General features: G+C 41.6%; 3 protein-coding genes across 4 annotated transcripts in view; all 3 read left to right on the forward strand.

Moving 5' to 3' along the window:
- Positions 1-896, forward strand: part of LOC106808132 (A disintegrin and metalloproteinase with thrombospondin motifs 3-like) — a 28,318-nt gene extending 27,422 nt beyond the window's left edge. The window contains exon 23 of the mRNA XM_014810712.1: positions 396-896. Within this exon, the coding sequence (XP_014666198.1) occupies positions 396-896 (501 nt within the window). The remainder of the gene's footprint in view (positions 1-395) is intronic.
- Positions 897-4,516: 3,620 nt separating this feature from the next.
- LOC106808145 (normal mucosa of esophagus-specific gene 1 protein-like) lies at positions 4,517-8,877 on the forward strand. Of its 2 annotated transcripts, none has more exons than XM_014810729.1 (5): positions 4,517-4,703; positions 6,445-6,531; positions 6,928-7,016; positions 7,303-7,360; positions 7,607-8,877. In XM_014810729.1, exons 2-5 carry the CDS (start codon positions 6,460-6,462, stop codon positions 7,673-7,675), a joined length of 288 nt encoding a protein of 95 aa, XP_014666215.1. In that variant the 5' UTR covers positions 4,517-4,703; positions 6,445-6,459; the 3' UTR covers positions 7,676-8,877. The 2 variants fall into 2 exon arrangements, with proteins under 2 accessions (XP_014666215.1, XP_014666213.1); XM_014810727.1 differs by having other exon boundaries at positions 6,455-6,531.
- Positions 8,878-13,777: 4,900 nt separating this feature from the next.
- Positions 13,778-14,269, forward strand: part of LOC106808141 (uncharacterized protein C15orf61-like) — a 6,314-nt gene continuing 5,822 nt past the window's right edge. Inside the window, exon 1 of the mRNA XM_014810723.1 lies at positions 13,778-14,042. Within this exon, the coding sequence (XP_014666209.1) occupies positions 13,885-14,042 (158 nt within the window). The 5' untranslated portion in view covers positions 13,778-13,884. The remainder of the gene's footprint in view (positions 14,043-14,269) is intronic.

Here is a 14,269-nt window from a genome sequence, read left to right on the forward strand (position 1 = left end):
TATGTAGGCATATATAAATATATAGGCCCTATATATAATTATAGCCTTGGCCTATATTATATATATAGGCCTACGAAAATTCCATATCCCAATGTGACGATTTCTGATCAGTGTTTGTAAAGGCAAGTTCTGTAAAGTGAAATATGTGCCGATCAACGATACACGTATACACGTACCACGCCACTGCGTAACTGCTCGGTGTAGACCTACTATTAGAGTGTGCATGTCACGTGTACAGCAATGGTATTGAACAAGACGTTCATAAAGTCCATCTGACTATCCAGAAATTTATGACGAGACATGGACTGGCAACTGGGACCAAGACAGTAGAATAAAGGCGAAGGGCTTCCAACCTCAGCTCATTTCAAACCATTATCGCATTTCTAATAACAAAGAATGCACTTGAAAATGTCCGGCCCATGGCTTCCAAGCTACAGAAAAGAGATTTGGATATCTATCAAGCCTATCGTATGATTGGCCAGAGCCGCCAGACCAAGGATCGCATTTCAAATATGCGGCAGGAGGTTGAAGAAGAGTTCAGCATATGGTTTAAGGATGCTACACGTTTGGCAACACTTCTTGGCATTTCCATCTTGTCCCCACGAGCACCCAGATCAGCTCATCAACGACACAGGGCCAATGCACCCAGCACAAACCCAAGTGAATACTATTTGCGAAATCTGGCAATTCCATTTTGCGACCACCTGTCTGCTGAATTTCAACAAAGATTCAATGCCGAAAGCAGGAAGGGTGTAGAAATTTTAGCACTTCTTCCCGGATCTATCACCGAGACCGAGTCTATCGAAAATGTAGTAGATGATTTGCTGCTCTGGGAAGAGGATATGCCAAATGCCTCATCGCTGCGAGCTGAAGTAAAAGAATCGCAGCACTATTGAAACTCAGCAACATCGATGGTGCAATTGCCCTCCTCCCCGAACCTGACGGAATGCCTGAAGCACGCAGATGATGACATTTTTCCAAACATTCACACACTACTGAGAATCGGGTGCACTCTTCCAGTGGGAAGTTGTGAAGCGGAAAGATCATTCTCCTGCCTTCGACGAGTTAAAACCTACCTGCGGAATAGGATGGCTAGCGAACGGCTCTCTGGACTCACCCTAATGAACATGAATCATGAGCTGGACATTAACTTAGATGAAATCTGCCAAATCTTCATAGAAAGGAACAAAAGAAAAATGTTTTCTAACTGCATATTCTATTAGTAATTGATAACCCACTGATGTAATTTTGCAACGGGTGGAGATGCAAAATAGTGCTATCATTTTCCTCCTTTCAACTGCATTTTTACAACAAAAATCGTCTTTTTGATAAATAGCCTATCTATGTTGATTGATTGATTGATTGCATGTGTTTAATGGTAGCCTACATTTAAAAGGGGACGTCCCATGATTGTATCATTGCATAATTGAAAAGATACCATACTTTTTAGAGTAACCATACTTTTCATCTGGGGCATGCCTCGGTGACGGGTTGAGAGGGTGAAAACAGGAATGGATTTGTATTTTTGGAAAGGGGTGGCGTCACTGAGTTAATTGAGGACGAATCCCGAACCTATAAGGATGTGAAATCCATAGCGGGATTATACTTAACTTAACTCTAAAAGATAATATAAATAATCAAACTAATTCAAATAAAAGGCTTGGGATGTGTCATTTTCGGCGGTCTATGTAGTATTATTAAGCACGTTGGAATTTTTATTTTCTGCTAATTAGGAAAGATCTGTAGCAATTTTGCGCGCTACGTTCCAGTTAGTCAACTGCTTAAAAGTGTCATATCATGGCATTTGCTTCGAATCCCTTGAGGTATACAAATACAGTTAAAATATGTCGAAATCATAGCACCATTTTGCGTCTAAGCCCATCTGAAAGAGCAAACTTTTTCTGTACGCTGCGCGCCAACTGAAAGTGCCGCTCCGCTTATTAGATGGATTATTACTAATTAAATTAATTAAATTAAATTAAATTATGGACCATTATTTTATGGAAACGGACCCCCCCTTTAAAAAAAAACTGGATCCGCCCATGATAATACACAATAATGCATACATAATGATCATATCATAAAACACTGGTAAGCAACGCAACTTGTCAGGTTGTTCACTGCCGCCACAGACATTTTTATTACTTGGTATTTGCATGTAATTTTATTAGTGTAGCAAAACGAGATCGCCGAGCAACACACGGCATGATTTGATCTCCGTCTCTGACTCTCTGTGTTTTGCAGCTCGACAGCACGCGCATTTGGATGAAAAGTAATTAGATTATATCAGGGGTGAATAATGACAAATTGTCAATTTGACAATTGTCCAATTGTCAATTTGTTATTATTCATCCCTGATTATATCCTAAATGTATCACAAGGGTTTCCACGATGGGGCAGTAATTTGCTATAAATAAAAAAATCTATATGGGCTTCGGCCCGGAATTTTATGACCGAAATTACGAGAGAGCGTTTGAACTACGTGTGAACTGTCGGCTGTTTGATCAAGCTTTCCGCGCCCCGTGCTGCAACTATATATAACTATATAACTTGACTATATATATATATATAACGCGTCCGTGCATCTGCCGATATTTGCACAGCTACGTACGTCTTTGATGAACACAGGGTTAATCAGAGGTGAAAAGGTCGCATGGAGGACTGCTACAACATATCAATGCACGTGGTATAAAACGCTGTTTTAGTCGCTTCAGCCCTGTTGATACAATAAAATGTCGGGAATGCTGAAAAAATGTGTATGGAGATTTGGGGTTAGGTTTTTCTTTAGCGACTGTAGAAATGGTCAGGGTAGAACTGCCCTATGAGGCACGAAATATATAACACAGAAATTCTCTATAGTCTGTTACTCAACATTTGCTGTCCGTATATGGAGGTAATGTATGTGAAGCGGTTGTGGATATCCTGTCACAATAAAACCAGTTTTAGTTTGCTGTCTCCGTAATTAACATGCTGTTGTGGCTAATGACGAGAATAAGTTAACGTTCTACTTAACTCATATCCCGGTTATTATACTGTACGGGGTGGAGAAAATCCGTGTCGTGCTCAGTCGGCATTCATATCGTTAATGTCGCCGCCCCTTGTTTGAACAAAATTATCGACCAGCTTTTTACCCATTTGTTTAAATAAGATCACGAGCTTGCATATCTAATAGTCCACCTGTCAGTTCTTTTTATGCGCGAGCTTGCTGCATGGTTTTGCGAAATGAAAGGTGAGTATGCGGGCGAGTTCGATCAAGAGTTGGTCTGGAATTCAGCCTCATTGCTCGCTATTATAAGTCCCTTGCCAGGCGCCAACATCCGAAAATAGTAACGCCATTCACTGAAAGCAGACGCGACAAGACGCCGACATCTTACGTCATTCTTGCGTCAGTCACGACTCTATCGCGCGAACACCATCCTTGTGATGACGCGTCTATACGCCTAGTTATAGAAATAAAAGCATTAGCTAAGATGAACTCAAGTTTCAGTCCGCAGACACATGGGTTCGCCCATGTCTAGTGGAGTGTGGCTATAAAGACGTGATATGAGTGATATAAGTGGAGTAAATCTAAGAGAAACGCTATCTAGGGCGCTTTACGCATCAGTCGATTATTGTGAACATTTTTCCTCAGATTTCACAACACTTTGTAGGTTGAACGACCTACAAAGGTTACAAGACTCAGCCTATGTTGAAAACGCGTCGAGAGAATGAGCGTGGTCGATAAAAGACTGGCTGAGTTGTGAAATATATGCATGAGTTGTTGCCATCATGGATAAATGTATATAGGTCTACGTTCGCGATACGCCCTTCACTGTGACTTTCCATAACCCAGATACAACGTACGACTGTTCCAACTCAGATTAAGTGTTTTTTAATTACACACTATATATAAGACACGTACATTGCCGCGAATGCGTTGCGAAATGTAACATAGATCACACATTCAAACTTCGAACACTTGCGCGTTTCCTTTGCAGCCGATAGAATCGTTACGTAGAGACTAAGTATTTTACGCGTGTATTAAGACTGGGCTTTCGTCGAGTGTACACATATAGCAGGTTAGACAGGGTGACGCAGCATATCGCTCAGCCGTAGCATCCATCATATCGTCGAGTTGGCAGTATCCTAGCTCTAGTACTATAGCCCGCGGATCGCTGCCGCCGTACAGTTGTCCCGTACACCTGCGGCAGCGATCCGCGGGCTATAGTACTAGAGCTAGCAGTATCCATGCCGAGATCGTTGGCACACAGGCAACATGAGACAACTGCTGAAACGGGCAGCGCGGGGGAGCTGTACCAACGACACAGTGGGGAGAGGGCCGGGGCACACCCCACATTTTTTTCGAATGATTCAGTGGCGTTCGGCGAACTGGAGGCTCGGCGGGGGTGTGTCTGACGAGGCTGTGACGTACTGATTGACGTAAAACGGCGTGGGCGTGTCGCCTACGCCATATATGGCGTGCACCGTAGTAAATCATCCGGATGTGCGTACGTGACCAAGACCACGTCACCACGTTGGCGAGGCGATCGATTCATAAAGCTTCCCGCGCTGCTACGTCACGCGTAGTCACTGAGAGCGTACGATCCAGCGATACGATTCACAATTTCACACGATACGTTTGACGCCGGTCGGTAATATCGGAAGGAAGCAGCTCTATCGCATAGGAAGTGTCTGTCGTTGTAGGAGCCTGTGAAAGTGAAAAGGTAAGTCATTGAAGAATCAGAGGAATCATTGATGAATCTGTGTGTAAAATACCGAATTTCACGCGAGTAGAACATGCAGTGATGCAGGAAACACGCTACCGCGACACATCGATCTGTGGTTGCCATTCATATAAGAATTCTCATTTGTAGGGATTCTAATTTACAATCATTGCGTAAATTTCGATGTTATAAAACTATAAACTATATAACTATGTAACTTATAAAAGTACGTATATGATGTGATTATAGTAATATATACTATATAAGTAATACAAATTTATATTACGCCGAATCGAAACTGTCTGGCATTGACGGGCGGGCACTTAATTAATTGGTGAATCATCATTCCTTACTCAGATTAGTAGGGTAGTATTTCTTGCATTAGATAATGAATAAATATAATAAAGCTAAATCAGGAAATGTGCGTGCGTGTGTGTGTTCGGCTCGATATTTCGGTGAAAGGCTCAAACGGTTGGAACCGCCGCCGGTTGGAACTTTCTAGAACGTTTTTTTCGCCTGTCGCCGGCTTTGTTCTTTTCGCATGCCGCGGACGCACGTGCGCAACGGCCGTGCGCAGCGGCCGTGCACGCCTGCATGAGCTAGCCGTCAAACACAAAGAGACACCGGCAAGCAGCCAGCGAAAGCACGCGGGACGTATAGGCTACACGCTTTGTGGGGCCGTTAATTCTCTCTCTCGCCTGTTTCATAATTTGATAATTTGATCGTTGTTAATTTTAATTCTAACGGCAGAAGTTGCACAATTGCAAGAACGTTAGATTAATAACGGTTTACGGTGTACGTGTTAAACACACTAGAGCTGATAGGAAAGTAAACTGTACGTCTAGTAAGTGCGCCACAGTGGCCACACACAAAATTGCCCTGTGCATAGGATATCATATAGCGCCTGCTTGAGTGTGCAGCTATTTCTCACATAGGTAGGTGACCTATACGCAGGTGCCATCGCACTCGTTCCGCACGGTACACACGTACGCGGCTGTTTCGCGTGGTTCCATCGCTGGTGATTGCGAAATAACTGACAACTACGATATATTATAGTGAGTTGACGATAGTTGGCGATAGTTGGCAACTTCAGTCTGAAATTATCGGGTATAAAGTTAACCCTGCTGCTAACCATCATTCATAGACTTTCCCTTAGACGTAAACTATAGGCTAGTGGTGGGGGAGGATGTAGGATTGGTATGTAACTATTTCGAAATCTACACACATTTTAATTCACCCCTTTTGACGACGGCACTGGCTCTATGAGTCCTTGATGTCATTTGGATATAGCATGGAGCTTTGTTATCTGTAGACTTTACTACTATGGTGCACAGCTGTGCCATGCAGCTAGGTATTATCGAATTTATTGTAGGTGTCCTAAAAAACCAGCCTCAAACGCTGGTACTCAGCAAGCATAACAAAGATTTTTAACACACCTGCTGCTGACCTGCCACTATGCTTCATATGTTGGCAGGAGTACCGAATACCCTGAGAGCCCTCACACCCACCCAAAATCCACCACCAATTAGTTCATCAAATCATTTTTATCACGTTTAATAACAATTTGATAGCAATTAACTTGTCATTTTATCACATATGTGAAGATATTATGAATAAAGCTATGAATATGACATGTTTTATTAGACTAACTCGCTGTTGTGCTGACTATAGTTTAATATCAATAAGATGGAAGGTTTATCTCGTTTATCCTCCAACATTTCTTACATTTTTCTTTTTATAGATAACCTCAGTCATCATGAGTAGGAGTATGAATTCTGGTATGAAGACCTTTGGCTTCGGACTCCGGGCAATGAAAAAACATCCAGAGGTATTTGGGTCAATAATATCTCACACTTGCAACAAAATTGATGCGTTTTAAATCATCTTGTTAGTGGTAACCTAATCTATCAGGCGAAATCATGCCTAGGAAAAACATCAGTTTCAAATGTGTTTTTTAGCTCTGATTTGGTTGTCTCGTGTATATATATATATATTATTACACTATATGCGTATAGTATGTAACTAATTAGTGCTGTTCCCAACCCATTTCAGTAGTATATGGTGTCAGGTTTTAGCAAACAGGAAATTGTTTACGCGTAGCCTTTTCTAACACATGTTGTAGGCACATATAGTTAATAAATCACATGTCAGGACGTACTTGGAGCTATTCCGGGTTGCAGGGTGCGGCTAATGACATATGCCCTAAAAAATGTGACTGTTACAGATCATTCCGGTAACTGTGATCCTTGGAATTGCCTGCACTGGAGCCATTGCCTATCCAATCTATAGCCTGTTCTTCAAGACTGATGTTACGTAAGTTACACCTGTAGGACATTGAAAAATATTTTAAATGCTTTTCATGCTTTTTAGAAATTGGCGTCTGCATGTTCAAGCTACCATAGTGTTCACTTGCAACATTCAGATGAATACAATTTTTAATATTTTCAATACGTCCTGTAATAACCGCACCAATACTACAACTGCACCCAATCTTACTGAATAAAGAATAGGGGATTGCAAGATTATGCTGTCAAGCACGTCAGCCTGTGATCAGAGGTTTCCGTTCGTTTTATAATCTTTGTTGTTGTTGCTTGTATAGTATCGATGGTGGACGTACAGCTCGGTGGGATTCTGTCAACCCAGAAAAACCACAGAAGGTAAGAATTCATCACTATATCTTCGCACAGAATTAACAGTTGTCAAATGCTCATAAGTATAATTTCCTCAAGCTTTTTTTTTAATCAGCCTGAGTATATGCATGTAAATGTTGCTTATGATTTTTTAATGTGTAGGCTCAAGAGAATGTGGTACAAATATGTTTGTTTGTCTTATAGGTTTTTTTTGCATTTCAAATCTTAATTGGGCCACTAACTGTTATCATCATTGCTTATTCTTGCCTACAGTTCCTTACGTTTGGACAAGAGTACAAGAGCAATCCAGAGGTGGAGAAGCTTCGTGCAGAAATTGCTTAACTCCATTTTAACTTAAACTATATAATGGCAATTATAAGTGCTGCCTTCTTTTATTTTGATCAAAATTGCTGCACCAGCGTTATTGAATTTATCACTGACTCATAAAGTCTTTAAAGCTTTTAAATTTCTATCAGACAGCAGCTCGAGAATTACACAGGTAGAACATAAATTAACAAAGTATGTAACAGACATATATCCAGGTTCTATATTCCAAGATCTAGTCTGTGTCCACGTGGAAGACTTTGTGGAGATGACCTTATAGAAGCAGACCTGTACATAAGACACATGCACGTATTTATTTTACTAATATATGGGGCCATCGTTTGGTTGTTATATACCTTATTTTGTATATCTAACCAAGCATTGTATAATAAGATACTGCATCGCTGTAACAGTACGTTTATTTTACCAGTATATATCCCCATCTTTTGGTTATTATATATGTTTCACTCAATCCAGCTACATTAGGGTGTTACAGAAAGAAATATCTTCATGGGTGTATTTGCTGTTAACAGGACTGGTACTAACAAACTACAAACCGTAGATTTAAAAAGTAAGAAAAGTAGGGGATGCCTAGGAGTCTATTAGTATTACCGGTAGCTAATGTGTGGCTACTTTTACATGTTGAGATATCCCAAGATAATGTAAAAGTATTTACATTTTTTTACTTTGACGTCTACCTCTGAAACAAGAAGCAAGTGCAAGAATACGCCAGGAAAACGACTATAAACGACTACAATAAAAATATAAAAACCGATAAAAATAAGCAAAATAGGTTAAACGACTCATTAAAGAAGCGCCTGTTTTAAATTATAATATGCAAAGATCTTGAATTACCAACTAATTAAGTGTGATCGTCAGACATTCATGATTAGTGCTAGCACGTAGCTTGTGATACGACAGTCTGGTGCAGCCGCCTTCGTATTTGCCCTCGGCCACTTGGCTTCTCCGAGTCTACTAGCTGTCACGTTTCTGTGTTCGCAAACATCTCATTGAGAATCGTGTATGTAATCTATGTATCATACATGTATCATTTTATAAGAACGTTTGTCGATGATGATCGAACGCTTATTGTAACTACGTAATTTATACTGTGTCATACACAATCTATATATCATCTATTTATTGGTGCTGTGAGATTCCCGTGTATCGCACGCAAATAAAGTGGTTCGGCAACGTATAAGCCACGAAAATTATGAAAACTGCATTAATGTTTTATTATCGCACTATACGACGGTCATTCGGCCATCGGTATACATCTATACTAAGCGTTACATAATAACAGGTTTTAATTCACATGTTAGATAAAGGGTAACTTACCCTTTATCTATATAACGCAATTAATGTTTCCGTCCGTTTTAGTTACGCTGGCGTGTTTATGTCTGATGCCCAGAAATACAAAACACTAATCGTGATACATTTCATCAAGAGTACATAATAGAGATCTCTATTATGTAGGCCTACTCTTGATTTCATGTAATCTCTGTTTCCCTGTGTAGTACAGTAGTAGTAGTCGCTCCCGCAACACCGCGTTGTGTCACCGCGTTGTGTCACAACTAGGATGGCTATAGGATTGTGGATTGGGTGGCTATAAACACCACCCCTTCCTTAAGCCAGGCGCACACGTGGCGATTTTTATCGCTAGTACTGGCGATTTTGTTGCCGGCGACAGAATCGCCGAGAGATCGCCACGTGTGCGGTGCATGGCGATGGCGATTTTGACGCCAGAAACTCGTCGCTGGAATATCAAACATGTTTAATTGATATTTGTTGCCGAGTCGCTGAACAATCGCCACGTGTGCACTGCACTGGCGATGGATTCAGGCAACAGTTTTTGGATTAACTAATCAAATGCATGATTTGATATCGAAGCACGTGATCAAATATGGCAGCGCCCTTGGTGTGAGAAAAAAGCAGGAGGATGAGCTTGTTGAAATGTGGCAGGAACGCCCGTGTCTTTTTGACATTACGAGTGACGTTGCATTGTTGCCGGGTCCCGCACACGTAGTACTGGCAATAAAAATCGCCACGTGTGCGCCCGGCTTTAGACGCAAAAAAACATAGCATTCCTCAGTGAATTGAAATGAACTAAAAAAAAGTATGAGTGAACAAATTTATTTGTGATTTTTAGCTAAAACATTTAGGGAAGAAGCGTTAAGCTCAGTCCCCTCTGATTCGTGTGCCTTCTTGATAGTTGTTACTACTTTTAATTGCAACATTTTAGAGGCATGTATAACCGCCGCCCCACCCCCGCAATTTAAAAATCGTGGATCCGTCCCTGAGCAACCCCTAAACATGCTGTTGAGAAACTTTATGGACTAGGATATGGTAGCAGATGTTAGGATTTAGCATCAATTAAATATGTATTATGTATAAATATGTATATTAAATGCTGGGGCAGACTAAGGTGAGGTGGAGTAGTTTCTAACGAGGTTGAATAATGCAGGATCAATATAGCAAGCGAATCTATTGAATGTAAATGGTTAACGCCCCCACCGTCTGCGTCTGCCGTAAGCCGTAATCAATCCTACTAGCCATTTGCGGCCCGTGAATCACATTACGCAAAGATCATCAAAACATGATTGCAATATCCAAGAAGTAAATGGAAAAGTATAGGCTTAATATCTTGTCATGTAAAAGAGACAGTTCAAAAAACAGAGTAGGGTACTTCGACTCAGATTCATGTATTGTCACCTGTCCAAAGGCAATGATACCCAGCTAAGACTTAAGCCTCGTCTACACGACGAACCTTAATTAACGCTAACTCGAGTTAAGCGTTAAATCGAGTTAGCGATTATGTAGCGTCTACACGACAACACCCGATAGCGATTATTACCTATTTATTATGCATGCGTGCGTACGTGCGTGCGTGCGTGCGTGCGTGTGTACGTACACGCGCGTTCGTGCGTGTGCACGTACACGTGCGTGCATGCGTGAGTGCGTGCGTGTGCACGTACCTGTGCGTGCATGCGTGCGTGCGTGCATGTGCACGTACACGTGCGTGCGCTCGTGCGTGGGCACTTACACGTGTGTGCGTGCGTGCGTGCGTGCGTGTGTACCTACACGCGCGCATGCGTGCGTGTGCACGTACACGTGCGTGCATGCGTGCGTGCGTGCGTGTGTGTGCCGGTACGCGTGCGTGCGTGCGTACATGCATGTGCACGTAAACGTGCGTGCGTGCGTGCGTGCGTGCGTGTGCACGTACACGTGCGTGCATGCGTGCGTGCGTGTGTGTGCACGTACACGTGCGTGCATGAGTGTGTGCGTGCGTGTGCAAGTACACGTGCGTGCGTGCGCGCGTGTGCAGGTACACGTTCGTGCGCGCGTGTGCATGTGCACGTATGCGTGCGTGCGTGCGTGCATGCGTGTGCACGTACACGTGCGTGCGTGCGTGCGTGTGCACGTACACGTGCGTGCAGTGCATGCGTGTGCACGTACACGTGCGTGCGTGCGTGCGTGTGCACGTACACGTGCGTGCATGAGTGTGTGCGTGCGTGTGCAAGTACGCGTGCGTGCGTGTGCAAGTACGCGTGCGTGCGTGTGTACGTACATCGTACTAGTGCTGCCGCCTATCGTGGAGGTTAAGCTAACTCGAGTTAAGCGTCTACACGGTCCTTAACTCGAGTAAAGGTAACTCGAGTTAGCTTAACCTCGATTGACTGGCGAGGTTAAGCTAACTCGAGTTAAGGCCCCGTGTAGACGCTTAACTCGAGTTAAGGTTCTTAACTTTAACATGAGGTTCAATTGTAAACTTAAAATTTTTTTTTTATAGTGAAGAATTGCTGAGGCGAATATGCGCTCTCTTTTAAAGGTATAACTTCAACATAATACTCTTTTATTTCTCAAATACTGAGCATTTGCGAACACGGGTCACCTGCTATGCTAATCTTGTACGGAATTCGCAAACTAATGATGGATATGCGCTCCCTAAATTGAAAATTTAGTTTAAAAAAATTACTACTTTATTCGTTTTGTGAAGGCTAGACATGCAACTGCATGCAACATCAGAGCTCTGGCAACATGCAACGTGCAATGACACGTATCGCCATCTATTGACTGATATAAATTTCATTAGTGCTGCGTCAGCTGGATACACTTGAATTCAATAAAGTGAAAACGTCGAGATTGAAAGTGAAACGTAGAATTACTACGATGAGTGTTGCATTCTTTTTTTAAAGTTGAACTTCAGTAAATTACCATTTTATTTCGCAGATAAAAAGTGCATGCATGAACAAACGTTTCCTACTACATAAGCTCCAAGAAACGGTATTGCTAGGGTTAGGATTAATACCCTAAGTATAGGGTTAGGGTTATTTAATGTATATGTTATTGTTAATATTATGTTATTGTTAATGTTAGTTTAATGCTAGTTTAATGTTAGTTAAATGTTATGTTAATGATTATGTTAGGCTATTGTTTATGACGTTAACTATACCCTAATGTATATTGACGTCAGTCACACAGCCTGGTCGGGTTACCTACTACGCTACAGGGAAATTTATAACGGCTAGTATGAGATTCGGGTAGAGATTTTTAAAGATAAACTACTGATGGGTATGTGCTCGCTAAATTAAAAGCATAATTTTAATAATACACCACTATGGCTGGACACGCATCGGCGTCTACTGACTTCATACCATAGATATCACATAACACGTTGTTATGATTGTGATAGCTATGCTGCATACATTACACATATTATCGCCATCTATCGGTTAATTTATATTTCATTAGTGTCGCGTCAGCCGAGGAAATTTCAGAACAATGTTTATGGTCAGAATTCTGCTAATGGCCCTATGGATTCCACACACAGAAATAGAATAGAAGAAATAGAATAGAAATAGAAATAGAAATAGAAATAGAAACAGAAATAGAATAGAATATACCTTCTATTCTATTTCTGTGATTCCACCACAGTTGCCGCGAGGGTGGCTTTCGCGTGACGTACAGCGGCGGGCGTAATGATAGCGATAATGATGGCTGAGCGTAACGACCGAAAAAATACATACTAGTAACATTTATATAACATATGACATATAACATATTTATATAACATTTTTTTAACATATGTAGTAACATTTAGTACATTTGAAACGTCATGAGCAGAAGTCACTGAGACTGTCAATCAACGCTCGACGCGGTGGGCTGTGTTCCATGCCAAATCGGGCACACCCTGATAGCGGACCTATAATACTAATGCTGGCCTTGTACTTTTTACTTGGTAGACATCCATTTCTATTTATAACTAGCAGGGTTTGCAGGTTGTCAGCGTCAATGTTGTCGTATACGTTTCCTGACTCCATGCGGTGCTCGGATTATTATAAGACAATCGCGGACGACGCGACTGCACATTTTTTCCACAGATCGTTCTCCGACGCGTTCCGACGAATTTACTGACCCCCCCCCCTCCCGACTTGTTGGCAGTAAGCCACCTCGACGAATGGGGGAGAGGGCTGTAGGCCCCATACTTCCTCGTTCTAGCAGCACTCTTGATTCAAACTTGCATGCGTGATCAGTCCTTGGGTCCTCATCTCTTCTCCGTCTCTATCATTCTTCGATCTGTAAGACATTGGATTGGGTTTTTGAATAATACAATGACCCGCATTATAAACAGCGGAAGCCCCGTCTCAAACGCCTTAATTACGTGATAAAAATTTAATGTACATATTAAATAATAAAAACTTTACGCGAGTCACAGATTATCCGTTATCTTGACATATAGGCCTATATAGGTATATAATAATAGTTATATAGGTGTATAATAATGTATATATATAGGCTATATAATAGGTATCATTATCTTGACATTAATTAGTGCGTATAAGTGCGTGCGCGTACGTGTCAATCTCCTCTGGATGTGCATCTCCTATAGCTGTGTCAGCCATCAGCTATTAAATATATTCTAGGTTGTCTGTGATGCTATTCCAAATGCTATTGAATGTATTATACTGTATAATGTAAGTATGTTAATTTACTATCCATTATACGGCGCATTCGTTGACTTCTCATACTTGAGATGCACCAAACCCAATGATTGGATATTCAGACACTTGGTGGCAGCACTGCAGAATGAGAAATATTGTTAATGTTCTTGTTCAGTAGTTTCTTCACGTAATGTTGCGTAATTCTTAAAGTTGTACTTAAAAGTTGTCATTAAAGTTGTCATTAAAAGTTGTACTTGTAGAATCTACTCTCGGACACAGAAGTTAATGAGTTACTGTTTGAATTGCGTGTTCAGGCTTATCACGACAAGGTCATTGACGAAATTTTACGGTAACAGAAATATACGAAAACCAAAGGCTTCGGAATTGCTGACAAATCATCTCATTCAACGCAGCAAACCACCATGGACTTCGTTCTCTGTCAGGTCAGTACTAGCAAGTTACATAATGTAAATGATAATACGCCATGTAGAGGTTACAGTGCATGCACTATAGACGTAGTTGACGTGGTCAGATCCAGAAGCTATATCATAGTTCATACTCAGGCCCGTAGCCAGCTTTATATTGGGGGGGGGGGTTCGTTTTTCAATGTTGGCAATTGGCTCGGCAGGGGCGTGTACAGGATTTGTACCAGGGGTGGGTCTAACCGTAA

This window comes from Priapulus caudatus, unplaced genomic scaffold (genome assembly GCF_000485595.1).
Source record: "Priapulus caudatus unplaced genomic scaffold, Priapulus_caudatus-5.0.1 Scaffold255, whole genome shotgun sequence".
NCBI lineage: Eukaryota > Metazoa > Priapulida > Priapulimorpha > Priapulimorphida > Priapulidae > Priapulus > Priapulus caudatus.